At 43.6% G+C, this 27,592-nt stretch overlaps 2 protein-coding genes across 6 annotated transcripts; both read right to left on the bottom strand.

The window, feature by feature from the left end:
- Positions 1-825: 825 nt before the first annotated feature.
- brms1 (BRMS1 transcriptional repressor and anoikis regulator) lies at positions 826-13,896 on the bottom strand. 4 transcript variants are annotated; one of them, XR_003749926.1, is made up of 12 exons: positions 12,744-12,884; positions 11,758-12,038; positions 10,639-10,726; positions 7,387-7,514; positions 7,222-7,301; positions 6,487-6,583; positions 6,218-6,310; positions 4,278-4,342; positions 4,138-4,177; positions 2,819-2,930; positions 2,072-2,583; positions 826-1,177 (listed from the first exon to the last, which is right to left on the bottom strand). XR_003749926.1 is itself a non-coding variant. In XM_028981759.1 (12 exons), exons 3-12 carry the CDS (start codon positions 11,996-11,998, stop codon positions 2,466-2,468), a joined length of 1,062 nt encoding a protein of 353 aa, XP_028837592.1. In that variant the 5' UTR covers positions 11,999-12,038; positions 13,448-13,553; positions 13,673-13,896; the 3' UTR covers positions 826-2,465. The 4 variants fall into 4 exon arrangements, 3 of the variants coding, with proteins under 3 accessions (XP_028837592.1, XP_028837601.1, XP_028837580.1); XM_028981759.1 differs by lacking the exon at positions 12,744-12,884 and adding exons at positions 13,448-13,553; positions 13,673-13,896 and having other exon boundaries at positions 826-2,583; XM_028981768.1 differs by having other exon boundaries at positions 826-2,583; positions 2,819-2,926.
- A 1,236-nt stretch (positions 13,897-15,132) lies between these two features.
- Positions 15,133-27,413, bottom strand: ppp1r14bb (protein phosphatase 1, regulatory (inhibitor) subunit 14Bb). 2 transcript variants are annotated; one of them, XM_028996718.1, is made up of 4 exons: positions 26,800-27,413; positions 16,840-16,923; positions 16,018-16,050; positions 15,133-15,901 (listed from the first exon to the last, which is right to left on the bottom strand). In XM_028996718.1, exons 1-4 carry the CDS (start codon positions 26,995-26,997, stop codon positions 15,833-15,835), a joined length of 384 nt encoding a protein of 127 aa, XP_028852551.1. In that variant the 5' UTR covers positions 26,998-27,413; the 3' UTR covers positions 15,133-15,832. The 2 variants fall into 2 exon arrangements, with proteins under 2 accessions (XP_028852551.1, XP_028852542.1); XM_028996709.1 differs by lacking the exon at positions 26,800-27,413 and adding an exon at positions 17,786-19,294.
- Between the last annotated feature and the right edge of the window lie 179 nt (positions 27,414-27,592).

Consider the following 27,592-nt stretch of genomic DNA (forward strand, 5'->3'; position numbering starts at 1 on the left):
GGGCACACTCCTCCATGCGCTCTGGTGCTCCTATCTTTCACTCCTTCCTTCCAAATCACTACTACTCTCAGAGAAGAGCGGGTGTGACCGGAGCCAGACCAGACCAGAGCATCTCAAAGACACCCACACATACACACACACGTATCTATACTTAGGCCATCTCACTCTGCAGATGTAATGCAATAAGTGTGTCTGTGATTTTATTCATTTTTTTAATTGACGAATATGAATGGCATTGGACATGCGGGGTGTGCAAGGAGTTTACCTAAAGGGAGCAGCTACATCCCTACTGAATACCATAATGCTAACAACATAATTTAATCCCACAGGGGCCAAGTTTGAGCCACAAATAGCCGTTCCCCTGATTAAGAGAGAACACATACACATCCAGTTCTCAATTCATCAGGCGTTTCATTAAGCTCATTAAGCTTTGCAGCGCAATAAATTAACCAGATGAACGAACCTGCAGCAAGTTCAGAATTTTGAGTATTAATATTATGTACGGGGGGGGTGGGGGGCACAACATTCCTTAATTTACTTTCCTTTGGGAATCCAATGATTCAGGCGACCCCCCCCCCCACTTCTGGCTCAGCCCAGGTACTGCGCCTCACTTTCTACATGAAAAACTACCCCCCCTGCTGAATGATTGTAGACACTTCGGCTCTTCTCCAGCGCCACCATGCGGTGAGTGGGTCCTGTATCCAGATTCATCAGCTGTGTCAACTACACCCAGGCCAACACAGCACGCTCAATTCAGCAGCTTCATCATTACACATCAATGAAATAATCATATTTATGTGGTCAAATAAGAAAAATTCACAAAGGACTGTATTTTAATAACATTTCTGTTAGAAATACATGGTTATATTAAACATTTCTTAAATACCTCCCCTTGTTCCCAATCTGCATTTTTACAAACAAATATAAATTATTAGATTTATCACAACAAAATATCAAATTAAAGGAAAACTGAACCTCATTGTTTAAAAGCTATCATGATTTGATGTGAAGATATCTGTTAGTGAGCACTGCTGCATGTGGAGAATTGATTCATGTAGCTGGTGTCGCCACTAGTGTTTTTGGAACTTGGAGAGTAGACTTCCTGCTTGTGGTTTCAGGAGAAGCCAGATTTTCTCGTTTTTGGTCTCCATCCTCCATGTTTTGCATATGGATTACTCTGTCAAATGCACAACAGTTACTCAGCTGCTTGTTACTTAGTGTTACTGTGAGTTTCAAAATACAGTATCTCACAAAAGTTAGTACACCCCTCACATTTTTCCCAATATTTTATATATATCTTTCCTTGGGACAACAATGACACAGGATATGACACTTTGAAACAATGTATAGTAGACAGTGTACGGCATCTCATTGTGAATTTGCCGTCCCCTCAAAATAGCTAAACACACAGACATAAATGTCTAAACTCGGCAACAAATGTGAGTACACTTGCTCTACCTTAACATGGCATAGGCTATAAGAAGACTGCAGACACCCTAAAACTGAGCTGCAACATGGTGGCCACTATGATACAGCGTTTAACAGGATTCACCCAGAACAGGTCTTTCATCAGAAGAGCTTTCATCAAATTTAAGACCCTGCGTTGGGTTCATCAACTACAGACACTCTGAGGGACAATTAATATTGTATTTTCTAAAATATAATATTAATTGTATTGTATCTTAAGTAATATTTTACTAAATTAATTACTAAGTTTGTATAAGTTGTGAGTAATTTCCAAAGGCGATTTTTGATATGAGCAACATGAGCCATTGAGTGGACATGGCCAGTTCTGTGATGTTATCATGGAGGAGTGGAAGAAGATTGCAGTGGCAACCTGTGAAGGTCTAATGAACTCCATGCCCAAGAGAGTTAAGGCAGTGAAAGAAATAATGGTAGCCACAGAAAACATTGACACCAATGGCTTAGTTATTCTAATTGTGCAGCAAATTTACTGTAATACAAGCTGTACACTGACTACTTTATACAAGGTATCAAAGTATCATATCTTCAGTGTTGCCCCAAGGAAAGATATAATAAAATATTTACTAAATGTGAAGGATGTACTCACTTTTGTGAGATGGTGTATTTGTTCTGGGCTGCAGTTAATACAGTGGATGGTAGGCATCCGCCTCACTTGTCAAACTAGGGCACAGTCCAGTGTTTTCTTCTTACACACATACCATAAAACCTTGAATAATGGCATAATTTTGGTGGTTATCTGACTAAATGGGCAAAAATGTATATTTTATTTAGATTAATAAAATGCCTCAGAGCTAATGAAACAGTTACATCTTAGCACTAAAACGTTTAAATATGCCATTGCTGAAGTTGTACGGTAATGCAGCTCACAACTCATCAGTAAATTTTGTGACTTCAGAAGAGAATCATGAGTAAACGGTGCTATGCTCTAGGCCTGCTGCAGGAGAGCCCTGGAGTTCAGGCTCTGATGGTTCTTGTGCCATTTAGGCTTTCCGTATGCTGTACTTCCCCTTCTGAAGCTGCGAGATGTAGATTTTGGTTTTGCTGCCGTCTGTCCGCCTCAGCCAAACCTCCCCAGTGCTGACTGCTGTAATCACCGCTCTGAGGGAGACAAGGCGGGGGAAGAAGAGAAAGAGATGGGGGCAGGGAGAGGGCAGAGGCAAGAGAGAAATGACACAAAACCACCAGAAAGATACAAAATTCATGATTCAACGACAACTGTGGCAGGAGGCTCTTCTGCAAGCCCTCAGGGCCCTGGAATGAACAAGACTTAGAAACGAGAGAGAGAGAGAGAGAGAGAGAGAGAGCGATGGAGAGGGAGAAATAGAGTACTTACTCCACTGGGCTGTCATCGTTGACCTCCAGGAGGACGCTGGTGCCTTTGCAGAAATTCTCTCCGTCGTAGTACAAAGTGCCCCCTTCACAGCGCACTGAGGGTGGCTGTCTGTCTGGAAATGAGAGAGGGAGGGAGCGCGGAAGGGAGGGAAGAAGAGGGGGAGAGAGGATGAAACAGATGGACAGTGCCTTTCAGTTTGCACCTGGCCCATAATGAGCGAAATGTTTTGATGGACATTCGTTTCTGCAAGAAACTCATAGCAAGAGAGCTTGTGCACACTCATTTCATTAATCTTTCTTTAACATGAGCATACACCACACACACACACACACACACACACACACACACCCTATCTACTGTAATTGCTAGTACTAATGAGCGCTCTAAACAAAACACATCGATAGAGCTGGCTCTCTTCATACTCGGGCATTTGAGGTGTTCTGCAGAGACAATATTACAGACACTGACAAGTGAAGTGAATAACAGATTATCTGGATATAATGGCACCTGTCAAGTGGTCATTTTAAGGTGCAATTGAACAGTCAAGAGCAAAAGAACAAAAATCTGAGTGAAGTGCCAAATTGTAAAGGTACAATCTGGTTTCTCAATCCCATCAAGCATCTGAGGAGATGTGGTGGAAAACCGAGTTTGATCTTTGGAGCCTACCAAACAACTTACAGGACTGTGAGAACTGTAAGTTCCAGAATCTGCTATTAACATCCTGCTACAAGATTCCATTGGAGACCCTCCAGTGATCTTGGTGGAGCCCACATCTTTTTTTGGATGTACTTACGCAATTAAGTTTTAGGTCACTATTCCACTGGACTTGGTAACAGAAAGTGGCGAGATGTTGTTCAGAGGTGTGCTTTGAAAAATTAAGCATGGGAGCACCATAATATTGCATAAGTGAACCATATACAGTATGTATGTATTTAATGTAGTTTAGGGGATGAAATTAAACTGTGTAGAAATCAGTCAAGTATATTTTATCGGTATATTTTAAATTAATATTTTGAATAAAATACAAGTGCCAGACAGCACTTCAAGAATCCCTTCAATTTGCTGAATGCATCTGCCATGCTGTGGTACATAACAAGCGTTGTGCATTCACATTTCAAAAACGCACCACTTAAATGTTGTTTAATAGAACAACACTGGTTTTAGCCATGATATTTGGTCACACTATCAATGCAGCAAACACATTTTAAAAATGCACCATAGACTGACGAAATAAAGATGTAACTCTTATGTCCTCTAAACACCAAGAACGCACATATATATAAATTATTAGATGTATATACAGTATTTTTGGAACTCACCATCAGATTTTTTCTTGAGAGGCACCAGAGCTGCCTTAGCCTGCAGAAGAGACACAAGAGGAATACTGACGTGATGCAGGCACAGTAATGATCAGGTCTGTCTGGACCCCCTCTGATTAAACACTGATTCAGATAGTTACCTTTTTAATGGCTGTCCAGTCTTCCAGGATGTCAATGTCTCTCAGCATATAAACTATATAAGGTCCTGTGAGACATGGACAGATCGAGAAAAAGTAAGAAATAAGTAACATGGAGTAGTAGTACGCAAGATTCCCAGTTTACGAAAGCTGTGACAAACAAATGAGCTATGGACAAAGAAATCAAATAAACATTAATGGCTTAGGAAAGCATTCGTGAAAAAATGGTAGTTCTACGCAATAAATTGTAAGTATCCAGGGAATGTCCGTGTCTGTCTGGATTATTTTTTCCAGCCAAATCGGCCTGCAGTGTTGGGCATCTGGCTGACCAAATGGCGCTGTCATAAATCCTTTGGAACTGTGCCTCGTGTCTGATGGCTTTCAGAGCCTCAGCATTATTAACTTGCTGGACTGAATCATTGAGGCTGAAAGAGTGGCCTTGGAAGGCCTGGAACATGACTCGTTAAGACCACAAATGGCCCGAAAAAGTGAGCAGTCAATTGAAGTTGAAATCCTTCGGTTTCTGTTTGAGTGCAGCGCTCGCGGCTATCGACCCAGGCTCTGTAAATATCCAATCAGGAATAATGCCCAGTGCTTTCTGGCCCTTTGTGACGGGCATGCATGGCCTGACACTTAGGGCTGCAGTGGGTGGCACGTACCCTATTATTGCCAATTGGCATTTACAGGCGATGTCTGTAGTTTTGCACGCATTGTTTTCTGAAGGATTACTGTGAATCTCAGTCTATGTAACTGGAAGGTTAGGTCAGGGTCTGGCCTCAGTGTCTGGTGGATACAGCACAGGCAGGATTCAGTGAGCTGCAGTAAACTTAGAGGAGGGTGCCATTTTAAAAGTAGATTGTACAGAATTGATTTTGCTGGTGGAAATGATTAGTCAGTGACAAAAGGCTCCCCATACTGCGTACCTGACCTGCTCAAGCTTTGTGTAAACCTGTATTTGCCATAGAATGACTAATACTGCCCATAAATGGTGATTGTGCCAGTCAGGCAATTCACAAGGCTCTGTGCCTCTATTCTTCTGAATAGATTGGCAGGAACTGAAAAGCTGTAGTGCAGCAATTTCCTCATAGATAAAGGGTCTGGTTTATTGCAAGTTTCTTTAGCTGAAAGCTCTCCTGTGAAAGTGAAGTGACTGTCATTGTGAAGCACAGCAAGCACAGTACATGGTGCACAGAACAAAATGTGTCCTCTGCTTTTAACCATCACCCTTGGTGAGCAGTGGGCAGCCATGACAGGCGCCCGGGGAGCAGTGTGTGGGGACAGGGCTCTGGTCAGTGGCACCTCGGCGGCTCGGGATTCGAACAATTACAGGTCTGCTTCCTTACCCGCTATGCCAACCACTGCCCCTACAGGAACCGAAAAGCAATTTCCTCACAGAAAACACACAACCAATGCAAGTTTCCTTTGCTGAAAGCTCTCATCGGATTCCGCCTGTCTTCGAATTGACCAGTTTTGTCCCATATTGCTGTGCTCTTTTTTTCCGTGATTCCAAAATGCTGATGAGTAAAATGCACATATTGACTAAAGTTTCAGTGTTTTGTATATGTCAATGGTATTAATGAAAGAGACAACTGAGAGCAGAAAACAAGAAACAAATCAACAAAACCAAAAAAACAGCTTGACTGCCCCTCTCCCCCAGTTTGTAAAAAATTGTAATCTGTGCCCAAACATGTGGAGTTTGGGGAAGAGATTTTATTTGAGATATTTTCAAAAACACACCCCATGTCTTATGATGCATTGTGAAAGTATCTCCCCCAGTCTTGAAGGGAATCTGTCATTCCGAAATCAAACACATGCCTTCTTCTATCTGAGCGCACACAATTGCACGTGTAGGTGTCCTGAAAAATCATCCAGGGAGAACAAAAGAGGAGCTGAATGACCTTGACCTTGATGAAATGTTGTGTAGTGGTGTTGTGCAAACTCACCTGAAACCAGAGCTGCCTTCTTTTTATGCTCGGGCCGTAGCAGGTGACTCCTCTTTTTGCACTTTTTTGTTCTCACCTCATCACTCCACCACTCTGAGTGAAAGAGGGAGATGGAAAAAAGACAGTGAATGGGACCACAAGTATTAACTCCATTACTAATAAATGTTAGATTTCATTAAAATTTTAAATAAATATGAGGCTGGGTAAAAATAAAAAAAACCTGTATGTGTGTGTGTGTGTGTGTGTGTGTGTGTGTGTGTATTTTGTACCAGAGGAGAGGTCTACACTCTGCTCGTCTTCCTCCAGCCTGCGGATCTTTTCCAGCAGTTCAGTCTTCATGCAGTCATACAGTAAAGTTTTTTCACTCTGCAGAGACAATCACGAAATCAACCTTTAAAAAAATGAAGCATTGCAACGTTTGTTTAACTAAACCTGCTTTAATTATGCTACCGTTGATGAGTTTAGCGTCAATTGTTTTGTCCATTAAAAGGACATCAAATGGAAGAAAACTTTGTTTGACTCTGGAAGCTGTAAGTGGCTATTAATGATGGAATATCAGCATGCATGTACAGAGGAACATTATAAGCAGCAATTAGTCTTAAGCTTTCTATTCAAACCCATTTGGGCATTAATGAAGACAAATTCTTCCTCATTATATATTTTATTTACATTTATGGCATTTAGCAAACGCCCTTATACAGAGCGACTTACAATCAGTAGTTACAGGGACAGTCCCCCCTGGAGACACTCAGGGTTAAGTGTCTTGCTCAGAATTTGAACCTGGGTATTCTGGTTCATAGGTGAGTCTGTTACCCATTAGGCTACTACCACCACTACATAAACTGATATTTGGGGCACACAGCAAGGAAACGATGTCACATATGTACAATATATGAATAAATGCAAGAGTTATGAATTATTACAAACTGATTTAGAACAGAATTGATAGTGTGTGGAAGCTTGTGTCATGGCTAGCTGGGTTATGCATGTTACAGCTATGTTACCTCTAGGTGCTGTCGAGCTCCTTGGATCTCACATTCATGTCTATGCTTGATGACCTGAAGACACAGATGTCGGTATACACCTATAGGGCCAACAGAGAGGAAAATTCACCAAGCCTCACCAAAATACCTAAACAAATGTGGTACAACACACGGCAGTTCTTTTACCTGCCACTTCGGTGCGCAGTTGCATGTTGTGTTGCAATGTGGCCAGAGGCTCTCTGTACTCTCCAGCTTTCCCAGATATTACCTCTTCCAGTTTCACCTTCACCTGGTTCAGTCGCTCTTTAAACAGTCTGCATGGACAGGAGGAAAATGCCAAGATCAGCATCTCCAACTACTCCCCGGCCTAACGCTTCTGGCCTAACACGACACTACTACAGACCAGCGGTTCCATCAAAAGGGAATGATTAGGTGACACAGCCTGATAATATAGAATGGGGAGTACCTCAAGGATCTATCATCTCCCCAGACATTTATATATTTAAATGAATAGTGCTGCCAAAGTGAAATACAAACTTAAATTAAAAGTGCATATGAACGTTTATATATTGTTCTCCTTAACACACTATATTTTTACATCTACAAAACATTCTAACCCAGAGAGACCTACAATGAAGGACAGTCTGCTTGAGAAGTGTCATGCACAGTGTGTCACGATCTGACTCCGGAGGGGTCTCCTGTCGATGTTGTGTGCCTGAACAGCCCTGACTGTTCACATCTGGTCGTATGTATGGCCGTTGTATCACGACCTTGTTGGGTCCTAAATGTGTCTCATGTTTTGGCATGTGCTTGTGTTTGATGTTCAAAACCTGTGCTTGTTCAATGTTGTGCAAATGCGTCCATCTCTCCAACATGTCGCCCTGACAGAGGGACACAATGGCACTAAGTGTGGCTTGAAATGGCAAGGTTGTTACTTCCCTACTTGACTACTACAAATAGTAACAAGTATTGTGAAATGTTACTGTGCTGTCAGACATTTTGCTGTGTTTTATGGTCAGGGCCACGATAACAATGCGTACCAGTGTTGAATGCTCACTGGGTTCACACAAAATGCCCAAATGGTTCCTTATTTAGCATTATTAAGCCTTCGTTGAGCCACCTCCTGCTCAGTATGACATACACACATTTCAGGGTCTGTTTGCCACACGCTGCATTGTGACAGAGAATTGTGAACCATGTGAAGCAGAAACTCCCAAAACTGTATTCAGTATCCCTGGCACTCTCTGGTTGTTTAATTTCCCAGGGCTGCTGCGGCTGCTCTGGTTAATCCCAACGGTGTATCAGCACAATTCTGCAGGGTGTCACATTGTGCCTCGTTCAGCAGATGTGTGCATGCTGCACTCTTCCACTGATGCCTGCAAATCAGAAGAGGTCCGTTTGACCATTTACTGCACCGGACTGCAACTTGTGCCGTTAACACCCACAAAAAAGCTGAAATTGGGGTTCAAATTGGGGTGGTGTCTGTGATGCATATTGTTTGACAGCAAACGTTTTTCCCTAAACCATGTTGGTCCAGCACACACTGCGCTTTATATTTGCTACCTCTGTGCTTTTAGCAGCCTTTTCCCATCTGGATGGGAGGCTGTTAGATGACAATAGATGTCCATTTAAAGCCGCACATTACTCCCACAAGCCAGAGGCAAAATCCATTCGGATGTTTACGTGGTACGTCTCATTTCTACTCTAAAGGGGATGCCTGGAAAGCTAAAGATTCTTTTTTTTCAGCTCTCTCAAAAGCAGCTGGTGCTTTACAATGCAGTCTGGAGCCATTGCTTGACTTTCTTGTGGCATCTTGAATGACACGTCTCATAAAATCTTACTCTCACAACTAAGTATAGTATAAGGAATGTCTGTATAAGGAATGTCTGTAGAGGTGAAGAAGCATGGACAAAGATCTGAGGGTATTTCTCCCAGCCATGTAAAAGGGCTTTTATGTTAGCATGTAAAAAAAAGTTGTCATGTTTTAATTTCACACTGGCCTTATTAAAATCCAGCCATCAGATATAAATTTGAGTCTGTTTTTGAGCAAGTTTAGATTAAGCCCTGAAAACTTATCATTTATTTTGAACGTTTATTTATCGCATGGCTTTTGCTTGTCATTCTCCTACATGCCGCTGAGGAGAGAGAAGCCGTCCGTTGTTACGCTGTTCCGACCCCTCAGCGTTCTTCTCAGGGCATCCTTCATCAGCCAAGCAGAGGAACACGGCTACCAGAACAGCCCAGACCCCAAAAAACAACTAAACACCCCCTAAAGAAGGGGTGTGTGGGAACACCAATCCTGAACCAGCAAGGTGGGGCAGCCATGAAAGGCGAAAGGGGAGCAGGGTGTGGGGATGATGCACCTCTGATTCTGGGTCTGTTTCCAAGCACTGGCCACATACTACATATACATACACAGAGTACATTTACAGTATTTATTTGTTCTGATTTGTGTCATAGTAGGTTGTGCTTACAGAATGTTACTAGCTATAACTATTAATTTGGTGTGAAAAATATAATCATTATTTCTTCCTTCTATTCCGTGAAACAGCTCGTCTGCTAGCAAACAGCCCCACCTTGTGGTAGCTCACTGGAACAAATAACCTCGCACCAATACCTGCCTCCTCAGAAAGTAAAGTGGCTATAATCCACAGCAGGATAAACCACTCTGAAACTTCAATCGGATTTGGAACCGGATCGGGATTTGAACCAGCAACCTTCTGATTACGGGGACCGCTTCCTTAACCGCTAGGCCACCACTGCCCAGGTGTCATGAAGGCCATGACAGTTTAAAGCTGTCAGGCTCTCAGGCTCCTTTATCACAAATGGGAACTCACCCAAGAACATACAATAAAAAACCACAAAGGTACCCAAACCACAAAGAGCTTCAATGAATGATTTGATCCTTTCTTACTTGGGATTCAACTAACTACCCACCCAACTACCCATTGCAAACAATGTGTAGAATCAGATGAGCCCATAAGGATGAAAGATGAAAATAGGCAAATGTAGTGCAAGGTCCCGTCTCGTACCCTCAGCCATTTCCCCCTGTCCTCAATCACAAACATGATCTCTGCTGAAGACACCTCTGGACAACGACCAGGGCCAAATGAACAGACAGATTCTTGCGGACTCTCCCATCCTATAAACTGCCACAAAAATACCCTCCGCCCACCGCTAGTGACACCTTGGACACCAGTAACACAGTACAGTGCCGCTACAATCGCTTTTCAGAAAATTCAAACCACATGACATGTGACTTGAATAAGAACCAGACAGTCACAGGTTCAAACCCAAATTACTACCATTACTACCATTAACCCTGAGTGTCTCCTGGGGGGACTTGTCCCTGTCACTACTGATTGTAAGTCGCTCTGGATAAGGACATCTGCTAAAGGCCATAAATGTAAATGGCATGATCGTCTCTCATTATCTTACTTGTCTTTAAGCTCCAGGAACTGTTTCTCCAGGTCGGACATCTCGTCCAGACAGTCCATCCTCCTTTCACAATCCACATCATCCATCTCTGTGAAAACAGCAGGATCACATTATTCTTTCTGGTCAGGACCCCGCAGCAATGTCACTGCATCCATAATACAGAAACTTTAAGAAACTTCAATCTGCAGAGAATATTCCACATTGCTGTACTTATGGCCATTTCTGGCTACGTTTTATGGAAAGCTACGTTTTATGGATAAATTTGATTAGATTACAAAAGGTTGAACATGTAATAATCTTGTTTAACAGTGCAGACCTTATTGGACATTTTTATAACGACCTCTTAAAAAATGACAGTGTGGCTGGTTTTATGAGCGCTCCAGTAAAAGTTGTAGCACGACCAATTTAATTTGAATTTCCATTAAAAATCCCACCGGGTAAAAACACATTTGTGCTGGATCCTGTGGCTGCTGCTGTCTGAATTCCATTAGAAAACCTGAAAACAGTCAATGATCACAAAATGTCCATGATGAACTGAGCTGCTCAAACTCAGATGTTATTATATAGATTATATAGACACAGATCATTCTGTGTCTATATAATATTCTTCCCATAATTCATCAGTCTAATTAAAATAGGAACATTGAGGGGCATTCAATATTTAGTTTTTTTCAAATGCTTTTAAATTTGTGTAAGTTGGTGGATTCTTTCAGTACTACTTATGTTATACGTAAGTACTTTTTAAGTGTTCATTGAATAATAATACAGATATAAGTTAATATCATTTTAGGTTATTTTGATGTACGTCTAAGTGAAATGTAGTGGTGCCTCAAATGGTGTACAGTCAACATACACTTACTTGTATTTAAAATATTTAGTTGAACAAATGAAAGATAAACATACTACAAACAATAAAATTTAAGAATGCACAACATTGAAAATTAAGAATTGTATTAAGAATATTTTCTTTCACTTTGCAATGGAGAATAGAGGAGCTCTCAATGTGTCCCTGATTTAAGGTGCAATATTTTGGTGTATTGTGCCTTGTTCAGAAATGTCATCATATTGTCCCCTTAGGGAAAAGGCCAAAGGGGTGAAACAAAAGAGAGAGCAGTAAACCTGAGCTCTCCTCTTCCTCCTCCTCCTCCTCATCCTCCTCCTCTTCCTCAGCCTCGCTCTCCTCCGAGTCGCTCCCTCTCTCACTCTCCCGCTCCTCGCCGCTCTCCTCCATCGCCTCCTCTGCCCCAACTCCTTTTCTATCCCGCTCCGCCTCCACCTCTCCGTTGGTCTGGGGGACCCCGGGTTCCCCCTCTGCCCCGGCCTCCTCTTCCGGGTCCCTGGCAGGGGGCTGTGCCGGCATCACCGCACGGGTGGAGCCAGAAACAGCTGATGAAAGATATCTACCAAAAAATAAAAAAGACTTCCACGTTAATATCTATATAATAATCATGGAACCACAAAACCCAACACAGCATATGGTAATAATATTAATTATATATGACATTTCTGTTCGATTGTTGTTTTGTGACAAATAAATAGGTGTAATGTACATTACTGTTAAAAAAGTTAAGAAATCACCTTGTTTTTGATAGCAAACAACTGATTAGTCAATTAAGACATGAAATTGATGAAGAATTGCTGTCCCGGTATGGAATTATCTGCAGTTCCAGTGGAATGCAAGTCTGGTACTTTGCAGTGACCCCAGTGTACCTGAACAGTAGAGTTGCAGTAATTTTTAAAAAGGGCCAAATTGTCAGTAGCCTGGACCTCGGACACTATTTTTCTATTTAGATCCACGTCGCGCTGTACGACCGTAAACTTTGGAACCCTGGAGTAGAAATGTGCAGCGTTACTACTAACGCGGGGTTAGCGGGCGTGTGGACGACCGGGGGAGCTGGGCCAGCGGTGAGGTGTAATGAATGAGTAAAGTCGCCGTCTGCTAGTGTAAAGCCGGGAGAAGATGTTCCGAAACAGCCCGAATCGGCAACTTTGACAGGTCGCTCTACTGTAGCCCTGTGGTCGAGGATTAAGCGCCAATGGCGCGTCTAGGTTCGGACACACCGGAACGGTCAGCAGGCTGTTAACCAAACATTTTCAAAGCCTACCTTAATTTGAATGAATTTTCTGACGAGATGAATAATTGCAATTTTACAGTCTTGTTAAAAAGAAGATCACTTCCTCGGTGTTTTCTGTTGCCTAGGGTTAGGAGATCTTGAAAGATCTTGGAAGGTAAGAACCACCACTCGTGTTTGTCATCCGCGTTGTGTCACGTGGCGCGTCTGACCGATCTGATTGGTTAAAACTTTAGTGAGAAAATGAGTAAGTCTACGTTCATTCTTTTAGCTTAATGTTTCACTAAATGGCGTTTTACATGATGAAATAGCAAATGTTATAGGTTACCAGCAGTGAGTTAAATAAATTATTCACAAAATTATGAATTCCGTTTTTTTATTAATTAATTAATTTCTACTGAAAGGAATCTCGAGCAATAATGTCAATAAAATAACAGTTGAACAAGAATGGTCTCTGTAATGAAATAAACATAGTTCCATGCCAAGATTCCTTAAAACGTTTCTGGCTTTTGCAATATAGCTCTAGGCCTGTTACAAGAGGCAGGCTACTGAAAAACTAAAAGAAATTGAATATAGAGAGCGACTCAAGTTATTCATATTTTGTCAAATACGCTTGTTCACTTGTTTTTAGAATGTACTCTGTTTGACGTTCATTTACAATTTTAAGAGTATGTTTCGTTTTTGGTATTATTTTTAATATTCTTCTAAAGCCTCAAAATTCTGTTTTTGTTCCTGACCTTTATCGTCCTCTGTTGGCACCGGGGCCGTCTGCCCTGGCGGTCATTTTATTGGAACGACAGGAGTGAACGGAGAGTCGACCGTCTCGTCGGAATTCCCTGGATTCTGTAACGTTCCACCAGCAGGGACACAAAATGACGATTAAAGCAGCGTGTAGAACACAAAGGGAGAAAGTTAGGAAGTGTGGAGAAGAGGGAAACAGAATCGGAAACAAGAAATATCACCTAAAAACAGTCCTTTGTCCCTTTGGGCGAGTTTGCCTTCGCAAATCAGTTTGTGTGTAAGCGGTGATAAAATTGTGTAAAAAAAACAATGAGAGAGAACAAGAGGTTTCAATGAAGGATTCTGTTCAAGGTAAATCAAAGTGAAACATTTTATTGTCTCACTAATTGACTTAAGATTAAGTTCATTTACACTTAAATTTACTGACCCTTAAGTAAATGCATTAGTACTTGCTTTTAAATCGTAGTAAATTTAGTTCCGAGGAACCGGAAGTAAATTGACCGCGCGTTTGTCGCCCCCTACCGCTCTTTTAGCGCGTTGCTGCCTTCCGAGCTTTTACATTCACAGCATTTGGCGCGTTGATTCTTTTGTAAATGAATGAAGATTTATTCCTGCTCATATTCTATGTGAAGTCCTAATGTACGATGAAACACAAAAATGTCCAAACACACACGTAATTTCATTTTTTTTTATTAAAGTTGCATTAAAGTGTACCAAAACAGGACAGTTAATATTGCTACATGTTTGTCTTTTGTATCTTTTTGAAACACACTTTTTCTAATAACAAAGCTTTTTTCTAATAACAAAGATATTTCCTCAATATGTATCTTTTTTTTCCTCTGTTGCAGCAGTACAGTAAAAAAGAAAAACAGCACTATCTCGTACACACAGTATAAACTGACTGGTTTAATTCAATGTTAATTACAATTCACCATAAGAGAACAAGAGTTGAAACCCACTCCTCAAAAACAGAATCAAGCAAAAGCATCAGCAATTGCATTCTAACACTTTGAAAAGATTCTCTATTTTTATCAAAAGAAATATTTTTGTTTATTTGGTTTGTGTAACTTAAAACCTAAGGCAACATCTTGATATAAAAAAAAAAAAGTCCAAATAAAGGATAGAGTGTCTCTCATCCGAAACGATGAACTGAAGAATGAAACGAGAGAGAACAGGCAGAGAGAAAATTCCGAGATGAAAGGTGGAGACAGTTCTCCAGTTTTCTCTCTCATCCGCTCATTCACGCACAAAGAAAGAAAGACCACAGCTACCATGAGCATGTGCCTGATAACTATCCAAAGCCCTACAGCAAAAGGCTTGAGCTGATTGGCTGTTCCACTGGAACAGATGATTGGCTGTAGGTTGGTCTGGTCCGAATGACGTCAGCATCGTGATTCCTTCCCCATCCCCCTTTTCTTTCAGCTCAGGTGTAGGCCCGGTGTGAGAATATAAAAGCAAGCATACACATCTGTGTGTGTGTGAGTGTGTCTGGCCGTAGTTCTTGTGTTTATATTGCTCCCTGAGGGTACTGGTGTTCTCGCTCTCTCACTTGTGTGTACGAACAGACATGCACTGCTAGAAAAGCTGATAAAGGATGCTCATCTAATGCCCTGCTTCACAAAAGACCCTGTGTACTACTCTGTGTTCTAGTTTTCTTCTTGCACTGAATATATATATATGTGTGTGTGTGTGTGTTTGTGTGGCTGTGGGGGAAAACAACACACACTGCAGGCAGCCCTTAATTTTCCATATGACTACATTTCCCTGCCACAGCCACAAAACCCCAGCTCTGCCTGTCCTCATTAGTTACGCTACAACAGAAAACTCGGAGTATCAAGCCCTTAAAATGTATATTACACCAGAAACAATTATAATGTTTAAATAAACTGAAAACTCAAAAAAAATCAAGGCCGCTTCTCTCTGATTTCTCCCCGCTGCTTGTTACGCGTCCATCACAGTGTTCGACGCAGTTACATCTGGATGATGTGACCACACACACTTCACAGACATGTGGTCTGCCTGGATGAAGGAGAGCAAACTGCAATGAACAGCACTTCAAATTACAGGACAGAAAGAGTCCTACATTACTCATAATGTCAGCAGTGCTCATGTGCTCAGACTTGATGTAGCTTTTAAAAACTTTCCAAACATATTTTAAATCTTAACTATTTGAAAACATAAAAAAAATGATGAGACAAAGAACATAAGCCCTGCTTATAAAGAGATCTGATTTGTTTCTTGCTCCCTCCCTTGCTCCCTGCCTGTGGTAAAAGAGGGATTGTGGGATGACTGCTACAGCCTCCCAAGCCTGCCACATCCATCTCGGAGGCTGAGGGATGGGAGGATGAACAGGAGTCTTAGGGCAGAGGTGGGTGGAGCTTTTATTTCTTCTGAGGTGTACTGAGCTTCTGCATGCCCCGGATCTTGTCCAGGAGTTCTGTCACAAAGTCCTATCAGGAGGGAAAAAGCAAACTATTAATAACCACATTGCCCAAGTTATAGTACATTGTAAAACAATGCATTAAGAATATTATATATATATATATATATATAAAAAAAAACTTACATCAGTAGGTTTGTAACAGTCCACCAGAAGGTCCTACAAAATAATGGAAAAAAGAGGAAATCAAATTCAGTCACAGTTTTAAGACATATAGACATGACTCAGAGGTGCTGTTTGTGAGAACACATCTATTTTTTTAAACCAAACACTTCATGTTCCAGGCTTAAAAATAGGTGTGGTTAACAGCATTTTTTAGTTTTTGTTTTAAGTTCCTTTTGAACTGAAAGCCTTGTTCATTTACTGTTTGTTTAAAATAGAAACTGACAAAAAATGTGTTTTACCTAAAATAATGAATAATTTTGAGTACAATATTGATAAAAAATAATCGTAATTATCATTTTGGCCATAATCGTGCAGCCTTAGGTATCACATGTTATTTCTACACTGCCAACGAGCAACGTTCACTGTCAAAATGCCTGGCCCGCACCCCCGACAGCACCCCATAAAAAACAATAGATTTCAGAGAGCAGCACCACACTGGATGAGTTTGATCTATGAAGGACTTTAATCCACACAGTTCACATAACTCCATCACTTTAATCCATGGGTATGGGAACTGAAGAGTTTATCTCCAGATAACTGATAATGCTTGAGTAGCCCAAGAGTGTAGATAAAGGGTAATTTACACAAAAATGGCCATTTTTTTTATAAAGTTACATTGACGCTGAGATTACTAAGATCTGCCAAAACTGTAAAGGAAAAGCACAAATTTAGAGTTATAAAAATCACTTTTATAACTCTAAATAATACAGACTGGAAACCGTTTTGGCCCAGTGTAAATATTATGCACCCAGTAAAGCTAGATCACTAAATCAGGCTTCCTACCTTGACCCTTGAGGCACGGTCACAGTCATTCTGCATGTCCAGCAGTTCATCCACGTCAATCTCCAGCTCAGGAATGGCTTCCTCCTAGGAGACAGACACTATTAATAATGCTGTTTCTTAGAATTTCCTTATAACATGTAGTTCACCAAGCCTATAAAGGAAGGTTCTGACTTCTCCTGGCCACAAGGTGTCGCCCTCTTCCACAATATTCCCCTTCTGCCAGGCATTCATATGCATGAGTGATCTGGATAGCGCTCATAGTCAGAGCTTTATGTGTGATTTGTCTTTCTTGATGAGCAGGCTGCTTTTTTTTTTTTTTTTTTTTTTTTTTTAAACATTACTATCATTAAAGCCAGGAATAAAATCTAATTAAACGTCCATCTGTGAACAAAAGTCTTTTTCAGTGGAAGCGTCCACAAGAAGATAATAGATTTATTATGTCCAAATTAATCTGCTGAAATATACAACTGCCTGACTCCTCAGGGAATTACTTTGTGTGTGTTTGTCTTTTTTTTTAATGTCTCGTTCCAACTATACCAACACCCTGCTGGCCGTCTGGTTTCCAGTTTTCCTTCCCAGTTCTTTTTATTACACTGCGTGCTTTCATCTGGTCCTCATCCACCCTTCCTACAGAAGATAATTGTTCCCACAAATATTTACTTACAGTCGTGTAGAAATGCATCGTCATATACAACTTTGCAAGCTCCTCCAAGCCTGGATAGACATTATAATGAGACAAACACCTTCTTCCCCCAAAAGCTTCGTTCCATAAACCTGTCTCTTCCAATAAGGCCTGGCTGCTAGTCCGGCTTCATCCCTCCATCTGCCCACTTCCTCTCTACTTTGCCAATGCAGACTGTATGACTCAGTCCTTACTGCGTTTTTCCTCTTCTGCACGCTCGCACACCCTGAGCAGCCCTGTTAACACTTGCATTGGCGTTTTTACCTCTTTGTGTCTCTTGCCCGAGGACACAAACGAGCCCAGTCGCAGTTGTCGTGCATCGAATTGTTCGTAACAGCGAGCGATGGGCGCTTTTCCCATCAGACACAGTTCGCTTCTGTTTTTCGTTCTAACCCCCCCCTCCCGGTTAAAGCAGCTCTGACCAGCTGTCACGGCACCTGTCCGGCTGCCCCCTACCCAAAACCTTCTCTTTCTCTTTCCAACTCTCTCTGTCTCGCTGTCAAGCGCACACACACACACACACACACACATGCGCCTTGACTGAGTTTACACACGACCATAACCAAAAAAATGAAGACCTGAGCCACGCACAGCTAATTTGAAAAAGATTGTGACGTGTGTGTAATGTTTTTTCCAGTGTATGTGTGCGTTTAATCTAAGTGGACGTGGGGGTTAAGGCACTAAAGAAGCTGGGGATTTATGACAAGGTCTGTGTGAGTGATAGCTGTGACACAGACACTGGAGACGACTGTGTGTGTTTGTACATGAGAGACAGAACTGGCTAGGGACACAAAGAATGTTGAGGTCAGCACGTGGTCTGCATGTACCGCCGGTCACTGAGAGAGAGAGAGAGAGAGAGAGAGAGAGAGAGAGGGAGGAAAAGGACCAAGTAGTTTCAGACGGCTTCCAGCAAACGGGCACGGGAGGATCAGCATCAAACGAAGACGGGAAGGTGAAGCAGAGGAGATGAGATGTGTGGCAGCTAACGCTGCGACGCGCAGATTAATTTAATACACGCCAATCTACATTAACCCTCCGTCTGCACCAAAACCCGCCTGTCTGTCCCCGCTGCGGCGGGCCCTCATCCTCTCCCCTTTCCAAACCTCAGCAGCTGCCGCGACCTTAACATGCCCAGCCGGAAATCCCACACCTCGGCAGATACAGCAGAAAATGCCACTCATTCCCATCCCGCTTTTTACTGTCTGAGATCATGGAGGTGTGTGTGTGTGTGTGTGTGGAAGCGCGTGAAGGGCGCTGGTGGTGTTCTCGTGCACCTTGGAAAGCGTGTGTCTGTCTTCTGCCAGGCGCTCAGCGGTGTGAATATGATGTGACAGTATGGGAGCGGGTCAGTTTCAGCCTCACGCTGGCTGCATGACCCACATACGGCAACACATGGCTTCTCTACCCAACCAACGAGGAAGAGGAAGGTGAAGAAGGTTTCTGCCAGAACCCCAGAGGGGGGCAGAGAAGGCTTAGTGTTACTAAGAAACCATACCACATAATACCAGAGTGATTATGCTGCACCATATAGATGGAATTATAAAAGTCTAGTGGGATTACTTACTGGTCTAAGCTTTAGACTCTCACTGGTGTGCTGGGTTGCAGACGGACACCCTTTAAAAGACTCTTTCTAAGAAATGGTCTGAAGCATGCCTCAGAACGCCCGCCAAGGAGTCATTTTACATTTACAGCATTTATCAGACGCCCTTATCCAATCAGTAGTTACAGGGACAGTCCCCCCCTGGAGCAACTTAGGGTTAAGTGTCTTGCTCAGGGACACAATGGTAGTAAGTGGGGTTTGAACCTGGGTCTTCTGGTTCACAGGCGAGTGTCTTACCCACTAGGCTACTACCATCGAGCTGGATGCAAGAGAAAGATGAAAGACCTCAGTATCCGCACCAGGAAAGGGCAAATCTCATGAATGTAAGATGCGGGCTGATTGTTGGAGATAGAGGTAGAGCGCGAGATGGTGATAGATATGTTCAATGTGCTCATGCACAGTTACAACACACTCTGCAGATCTTACTAAAACAGTGAGGCAAGATCACACGCCCCCCCCCCCCCCCCCCCCCCCCCGCACACACACACACACACACACACAGTCAGAGGAGAGTTGTGGAAAAGTACTGAGCACGCGTTTCCCTCCGACTGCTTTCCTGTCTTTCTTCTTGTTCTCTCCCCCAGCACCCTAACAGCGATCATATAGAGTCTGTCCAGGCGACGCAGGGGAATGCAGGACACGAGCTGCCCCAGGACAGGGCGCCGCGGTCAGCTGAGAGCAGATATGGGGGTGGGGTGGACTGGGGTGTTGGGGGGTGGGGTGGACTGGGCCTGCTGCTCTTATCAGCATTCTACAGATTTAGGAAAAGCAAACACACAATCCTGCCTGTACACACTGTTCAACCCCTACACACACAAGCTGCTGCACTAGATGAAAACCCTTCATTTCTGAACCCAAACGACACGACAGCATCACTCTGGTTCTTACATACAGTGCCTAGCAAAAATATTCACACACACACACACACCCCCAGCTTTTTCCAGCTATTTCGGTACATTCCAATCAGAAATGTGATGGATGGGCACAAAAAGTTAGTGAAATGAAATTAGAATAATACATCAAAAAAATTATATATTTTTTTTACTTAAAAGAAAAAACAATTAAGACCACAGTCACAAAAAAGCAATAAAAAAAAAAAAGTCATAAAAAATATTTTATGATCCCCAGAGCACCATCAAGGCCATTGTCTTCAAATGTAAAAACCATTTGCCAAGGGAGGGCCATCCACAAAAACTAAAAGGTCGGGCAAGGAGGGCATTTATCAGAGAGGCAGAGCCTCGGAATTCTAATGCTGAAGGAGATCCACAGCAGAGACTGGAGTATCTGTCCATAGGACTCCATAGAGCATAGTGCTGCTTAGTGTTAAAAATAAGAAGGCACATTTTGAGTTGCCAAAAGGCATGTAAGTGATTGGAGAAAAGGTGCTCTGGCCAGATGAGAGTAAAAAAAAAATTAACTTTTTGTCCACCAAGGAAAATGTTATCCCATCTAACCAAGAACATGCTGTTAATGGGAAACATATACATGTGTTGGAATGGCCTAGTAAAAGTCTAGACATCAGTCTAATCTGCATTGTCTGTGTTGTTTTGCCCAATTTGTTGTTTGCTCCACAATAACAGAAAAAAAAAACATCTTCAAAGTTGTTCTGGCATGTTCTGTAAATGGAATGGTGCAAACTCTCAAATGAACAATTTTAACTCCATGTTTCCATGTCAAGGAGGGGTGAATACTTTTGATATGTGCTGCAAGGAGAGCTAAATGCAGAGAATTCTGCATTCCGTGCATCATTTGCAGCTAGCAGCTGAAAACGAGACAGGAAGGACATTTTAAAGTGGGTCACTTTAAACTGAACAAGCTGAGGGGGGGGTCACATAAAGGCCAAAGACTCAATTCCTGCAGAGACAGATGACTCAGAACGGAGACGTGAAGGACAGTGAGTAAAGCGATTCTGGGGCGGGGAGGGGGGTGTAATTTCTGGGGGGGGGGTTACTTAAAATAAGTGCCGATGACTTCACCAATCAGAATGTGCAGTTTAAACCTCGGGATTAGCAGAGGAGTCAATATCTGTAATCGGAGGGTATTACCAGAGATTTACACAAGCAGGGAATTTACCTTCAAATAGGCAATCACTTAAAAGCCTGACACACCGGTGGTCACTGATTCTATGACATATCCCTCGCTTCATCCTGTTTCATAGGCGCAGCCGTGGTGTTCCGTAACAACAGTGGCATTTCAGCATTAAACTAGGGTGACTAAGAACTGAAGCCTGGTATTATGCCCATAAAAAAAGTCCTTCTGGTCTCGCCGAGAACACCTCATATAACCGCGTTTAACTGCACACCGTAATACAGCCACTAAAAATACGCATTAAAAGCTCAGTTCACGTCCCCAGTTTAACTTTCAAAATCTCCTTCAGACCGGTCTGAGGTGGCCAAACATGAGTTCAGACTCCCACTGCAGGGTAGAGAAGACAGAGGCCAGAAGAGGATACTACCCTCCCCCCCTTCTCTCTCAGTCATCGACTCTGTTGTTTTTAGAGCGGAAATAAGCTACCAAGCGTTCATCATATTCCCCAGATTAAAGCACTTTAGGATATCCAGTGTGACAGAACACAAGGGGACGGAAAGGAGGGGAGAGGCTGCCTGAACCCGGGTCCAAGCGATGGCACCACACTCGGTTTCAAAATGAAACTATAAAATAAAATAATTCGCGGAAACAGGGACCCTGATTTCAAACGCCCCCTTTGCCGTCACTTTCATACCCACCTTCAGAATGTGTGACGTGTCCAAGACAAGGAGGGCAGGCTACGGCCTCTGGAGTCGAGCTGCCAGTAATTACAGAGTGCCCAATAGTAATTACTCCAAAGCGCTTTATCCAGAATGAAAGCATTTCTTCCGTCTGCCAATTCCATGTGCCCGCCTCCACATTTGCTGATGGCTGTGTGGCCTTTGACCTTTTCATGCAGCAGTGATGACGTGACAGATTACAGCACTGACCGGTAGGACAGAGAGTGAGACTTGGAGAAGAAGTATAATTCTCCATGATGGCAAAAAACATCTTAATAGCCGCTCATCAGAAGTTTTGCTACGATAAACTGTGTCATTTATGTCATTTATTTAAAACATTACATTTACAGCATTTATCAGACGCCCTTATCCAGAGCGACTTACAATCAGTAGTTACAGGGACAGTCCCCCCTGGAGCAACTTAGGGTTAAGTGTCTTGCTCAGGGACACAATGGTAGTAAGTGGGATTTGAACCTGGGTCTTCTGGTTCATAGGTGAGTGTGTTACCCACTAGGCTACTATCACCCAAGTGAAACTGTTGTACAGTAGTAAACAAACTGATAACATCCATCTGAGCTACAAAGTGTGAAACCCACTCTTAGGCCCATCACAGTCCACAGCGTATTCGAAAAGGAAAAACGTACAGATTTTAACTTTGGCTTGTTCTGAAACATTACTATTCCATTCCCCATCCTGAGCTCCAATGCCACTCTTCTACTCACTAATTGGGTAGAATATTACAATTTTGCATGAACAAAATTCACCTCAAAATTCCAATGTCTTATTCAGTATTTAAAAAAACAGAACTATCCAGAATTTTTTCAAGTTGCATCGCCACTAAGACTGCAAGGAATGTGGCAACCATCCGCCTTGAAGTGTCAGTGGAATTCAACGTATGGACTACAGGACAAATAGCCACTGGCAGCACAGCTTTAAATAGGGTGTTCCTCAAAATCAAGGATGCTTTCTGGGAACAACTGGTCCTTAGGAAATCGTCTCTGAAGAATTCATCTAGCACTCGCAGGACTCAACGGATCAGTGTAGCAAGCATCAGTGTTACATGATTTCACGTTATATGCAAAGATCAGTGTTACACGATTTCATGTTATACGCAAGTATTCGTGTTATATGATTATATGATTAATCGGCAAAACTGTCGAAACTACAGCACAACATAAAATTTTTAACTTGCAGTTTTAACTTGCAATGCAAAAATGTCCTCACAGACAAATTAGAGTCCCAGGTCACTTATGTTACGCAGACTTGTGCAACTTTGGAGAGAATGCAGGTGGGCATAATTTAAAAATAGGGTTGGACAAGAGAAACTTTCCCGGATAAAAGCTGCTAAATGCAAAACGCTTGACACCAACTAGATGAGATCTCTGATGTGGTGACGCCAAGGAAGTACATCCTGTCTTTGGTCTCCGTCAACAGGCAGATCATCTCGCGCATGCAAATGCGATTCCCTTTGTTAAAAGGGGATTAGGCCAGTCGACTGCTAACTTTTGCCATGCTAACAATGTCTTCTAAAGGAATGCCTTGAGACTTCGCAGAATTAGCTTGAGGTTTTCAACTCTTCAGCCCATTAGTGATCTCAGATCACTCGGTCACACCCCAGACGGCTTGGCTACACTGATCCCACATTAAATGTTATTTCAAGACATGCTAACAGCAGCTTTTTACATAAGACCCACTGGACGGTTTGGTCCTTCTGTTTAGGGCTCCTGATGTTTGCTTCCTAAAGCTGTTCTAGCTGTTCATCAAACCGACACGAAGGCTTCAATCTAACAATCAGCAAGTCCAGAAAAAGGTTTGCTTCATGCCTCCTGAATATATCACTGGTTACTCTCAGTTTTATTGCACCCTATAATGTAACATTTGAGTGTAGAGTTGTAATTAGTTTACTCCCTCGGTGTGTGTGTGTGTGTGGGGGGGGGGGGGGGGGGGGGGGGGGGATCCCTGACACCCAAAGGAGTTATCAGGTCTGCGCAAAAAGGCCATACACGGATAATAGAGTTACTGTTTGGTCTGGGGGATGGGTTGTCATTTACTGTTAAGACCCCTGCAGAGGTATGTGGGGGATGAGGAGGATGCACGTGTTGAGAACTATGAGGTTTCCCCTTCATTTCCTCTTTACAGGCACTCGGAGAGGCACAAGCATTAAACTACTGCTTCAGCAACGCCTGTCTGGCCATATATAGCACACACATCCACTCAATACACCGGGCAGAACATGCTCATCTAGCACTTCCTGTGGTTCACACTTTCTCAATAAGAGATAAAGAAGTTTAAAACCAGAGGTGTTTAAACTGTGTGCAAACTATACTTTACGCTGACACAGTACAGCAAATAGACTGGTGCAGCCCCTTCTCAAGAAGCTGTTACATTCTCTTTTAAAGGGCCAGCACGGGTTTTTACCACATGGCCGCTGCAACCTGAAGGGTCCTGAGCCATTGAGCAAACTACTAAAATCTCAACATTCCTGTGGCTACGGCCGCCATTTCCTTCGGCTCTGACTGACTTTCAGACTATGTCACAGTCACTCCCCACTCCAGATCTCACTGCCTCGCTCATTTCACACCAGAAACTGACTTGCCAAAGCAGGAAGTGAGCTCGGGTTGGAGCGGACAGTCCACAGAGTACGGGGTCATCACATGTTGCATCTGAAATACGACACATCAATGCACCGTTGGGTGTTTTGAATACCTTTGCAAGGCTACTGAGAAAGCAGATAGGGTATCTGGACATTGATCCGGAACATGGGAACCTCCGCGGTATGTGACAAGCATGAAAACAGTAGGCATGTGTTATCCCCGTCTAAACCCAGCTCCCAGAGCCGAGGAGGAAGACTCCAGCTGTGCCCCCCCTCGCTCCCCCGTACACGTGGTGCTCGCTCCAACTCTCTACACAAAGACGATTTTCATACACTTTCTCTTAGTTCCTGGTGAAGGTTGACTTCTCCATTTCATGTTCCCATTTATACTATCTGGTATCTTTAATTTGGGGATTTGTCCAGTCCTCCCAGCCTTATTGTCTCAGACTTCCCTTTGTGAACCACTGGTCTTCTGGGCAGACACGTCACAGTGTCAAACACTCTTTCTACTTATTGTACTCCATTTATGCTTCATTTAACTGATTGAGCTGAACCAGCCAGACTTCACTGATTAAAGGGCCAGATCTACAGTGACACAGGGTAACAGGATTTGTAAGGTTAAGTCCACACTTGTGACTGGGTCAGCTGGTCGATAGCCAAATTCACCAGCCCGTAATCTGGTACCATCCTAGATGTTCCTCTAGGTACATGTTGACATGAGAGCATGAACAAACTATAGTAATCGATTAATTCACCAGTCACAAAAAAAGACAGACCACTACAAATCGTGGCATTTTATCAGGTTGGAAAATGCAGAGATGTGGTTCTGAGGGCCCCATATCACAGAAGCCGCACTACATCTTTAACTTGGAATAAGGTTTTTCATTATAATCATATTTCTTCAGAAGTTAGAATAGTGTTTCACAAACTCCAGGCATAGACATATGTGGTAACCTGACATAAAATGTCATGCCTTCAGTGGAGATGGTGACTGATGTTCATTTTGAAGACCATTTATGTCTTGTAAACCATCACCAGGCAGTGGTGGCCTAGCAGTTAAGGAAGCGGCCCTGTAGTCAGAAGTTGCCGGTTCAAATCCATCCCCACACACTGCTCCCCGGGCGCCTTTCATGGCTGCCCACTGCTCACAAAGGGGGAAGCAGAGGACACATTACGATTCGATTTCTGCCTTGATGGCAGAACAATTTTCAGATCAGTAGCTTTTTCTTTAATACATCTCGCTTTTGGTTGGCTTGGTTTAATTGCGCACCATATTTTCACGGGTTTCATCCGGAGGTCCACAGTTCCACTGAAGTCCAAGAAACAAAACATTGTGTTCACTATATTATGCAGGTATGCCAGAAATGGTATTTTAATTCTTGATGAGGGATTAAGTCAGCATTTATTTACGGCATTTATCAGACGCCCTTATCCAGAGCAACTTTAAGTCAGTAGTTACAGGGACAGCCCCCCCCCCCAGAGCAATTCAGGGTTAAGTGTCCTGCTCAGGGACACAATGGTAGTAAGTGGGATTTGAACCTGGGTCTTCTGGTTCATAAGCGAGTGTGTTACTCCCTGTGCTGGTTAGGCTACTACCACCCTATTTGGGCTTCTGCGTCCATATTTTCGCTAAGCCTTGCTTTTACAGAAAGCGCCTCTAAAACGCCGAATGGACCGTCTGGGAAAGGCGCAGGCCGGGTGCAGAAGTAACGGAGCCGCGGACCCCGGTCCCCGACCTGGGGAGGCCGGGCCGGGCCGGGCCGGGCGCCGCCGAGGGTCCCCGCCAACTCACCACGAGGGCGCACGTGGCGCTCCGTGATTCCGCCCTCCTCCCCCTCTTTCTCCGTCTTCTTTTCCTCTGCTTTTTATTACGGCTCCATTAAAGCCCGCCAGCCCCCTCGCTCCGGCCCAGCTGTGGCGCGGAGAAGAAAGCGCGCCTCTCTGCGCCGTGGCGCCGCGCCACGCCGCCTGCTGCCCGGCCATTTAAATCGTTTAATTCGTGTTGGCGGGGGGAGTTGACGGACGTGGATGTTAAAGAAAGGGGACGCCGAGTAGAGGCGAGGGAAGCCGAGCGCGATTCCGCTCCATTCATCAGCTTCCGGTAGCGGACGTCACGACACAAACGACGCGTGTACGCGGCGCGTCCCCGCTCGCTCCTTTTGTTCCGCGGCTGCCGGGGTTGAACAATGGGGGGGTCGGCAGGTACGCGAATGTGGGTCAGTTCCAGATTTCGCTCGTGTCGCCGAGGCGAATCGTGGCACTGGGGCGCGCGGCTGTCACCTGCATTATTACCGGGACGGGACGCGAACATGCCGATTAACGGGAGAGAAGTCATTACCTCGCAGTCGTAAAGCTCCGTCAGCTGGTCGATAATCCACTCCTCCAGATTCAGCCGCTTCCTCAGCTCCTTGCGGTCGTATTTGACGGTCACCCTGCCCTGCTTGCGCACCGGCGTCTCCGGTTCTTCGTTCCCCGGGGGCGTCTGGAAGTAGACGCGGGGCTGGGGGCTCGATTCCGGGCTGGTGACTGCGGCCATGCTCGCTCGGCGTCTGTGCGCTCCGTGTGAGACTCGGGGACGGACGGACGGACTCTCCTTCACGCCGCGATGCCGACCGGGTTTTGGTTTTTTTGAAGTCTGCTATTGTCCGCGTCGTGCCGGCTTGCAAGGCATTTGGTGAAAATATGGAGGTCTGCACCCTGGTACGATTACCATACGGCACTAAAAAGAAATATCGCTGTGACTCGGGGTGAAGCCTCTCGTCGGACAAAAAATTCCCCCGCAGCCGCCGCGATTCACCGTCTTCAAACTGCAGGCTGGACAAAAAAAAGTGGGGGACAAAGCAACTTAAAATCGTCCTTTTCTCCCTCTCTCCTGCCCTCTCTGTTTCTTTTTGTTGTTCGTCTCTTCTCTCTTCCGCCTGTACATCTCTCTCTCTCTCTCCCTCTCTCTCTCTCCCTCTGTCCCTCCCTTTCTGCCTCCCCTCCCCAGGCAGTTTATATTTAAGTCCTCGAAATCCTACACTTTCTTCTGAGCTTCTGTCATTTGAATATTTAGTCACAAAGTAGTAACTGATTTATTTTTTTCTGTATTATTATTAAGTGGCATTTTCTGTAATAAATCTAGAATAGAG

This window comes from Denticeps clupeoides, chromosome 1, assembly GCF_900700375.1.
Source record: "Denticeps clupeoides chromosome 1, fDenClu1.1, whole genome shotgun sequence".
Classification (NCBI taxonomy): Eukaryota; Metazoa; Chordata; class Actinopteri; order Clupeiformes; family Denticipitidae; genus Denticeps; species Denticeps clupeoides.

Excerpts from the sequence above, each read along its gene's own strand:
- brms1 (XM_028981759.1), bottom strand. The coding sequence starts at position 11,998 with ATGCCGGCACAGCCCCCTGCCAGGGACCCGGAAGAGGAGGCCGGGGCA. Across the intron at positions 4,178-4,277 it reads ACTGGACAGCCATTAAAAAG|GCTAAGGCAGCTCTGGTGCC; the intron begins GTAACTATCTGA and ends TCTCTTCTGCAG. Across the intron at positions 2,931-4,137 it reads TCTCAAGAAAAAATCTGATG|ACAGACAGCCACCCTCAGTG; the intron begins GTGAGTTCCAAA and ends TCTCATTTCCAG.
- ppp1r14bb (XM_028996709.1), bottom strand. The coding sequence starts at position 18,052 with ATGTGTGTGTGTGTGTGTGTGTGTGCGCTTGACAGCGAGACAGAGAGA. Across the intron at positions 16,051-16,839 it reads ACCGTGCCTCAAGGGTCAAG|GACCTTCTGGTGGACTGTTA; the intron begins GTAGGAAGCCTG and ends ATTATTTTGTAG. Across the intron at positions 15,902-16,017 it reads ACTGTTACAAACCTACTGAT|GACTTTGTGACAGAACTCCT; the intron begins GTAAGTTTTTTT and ends CCCTCCTGATAG.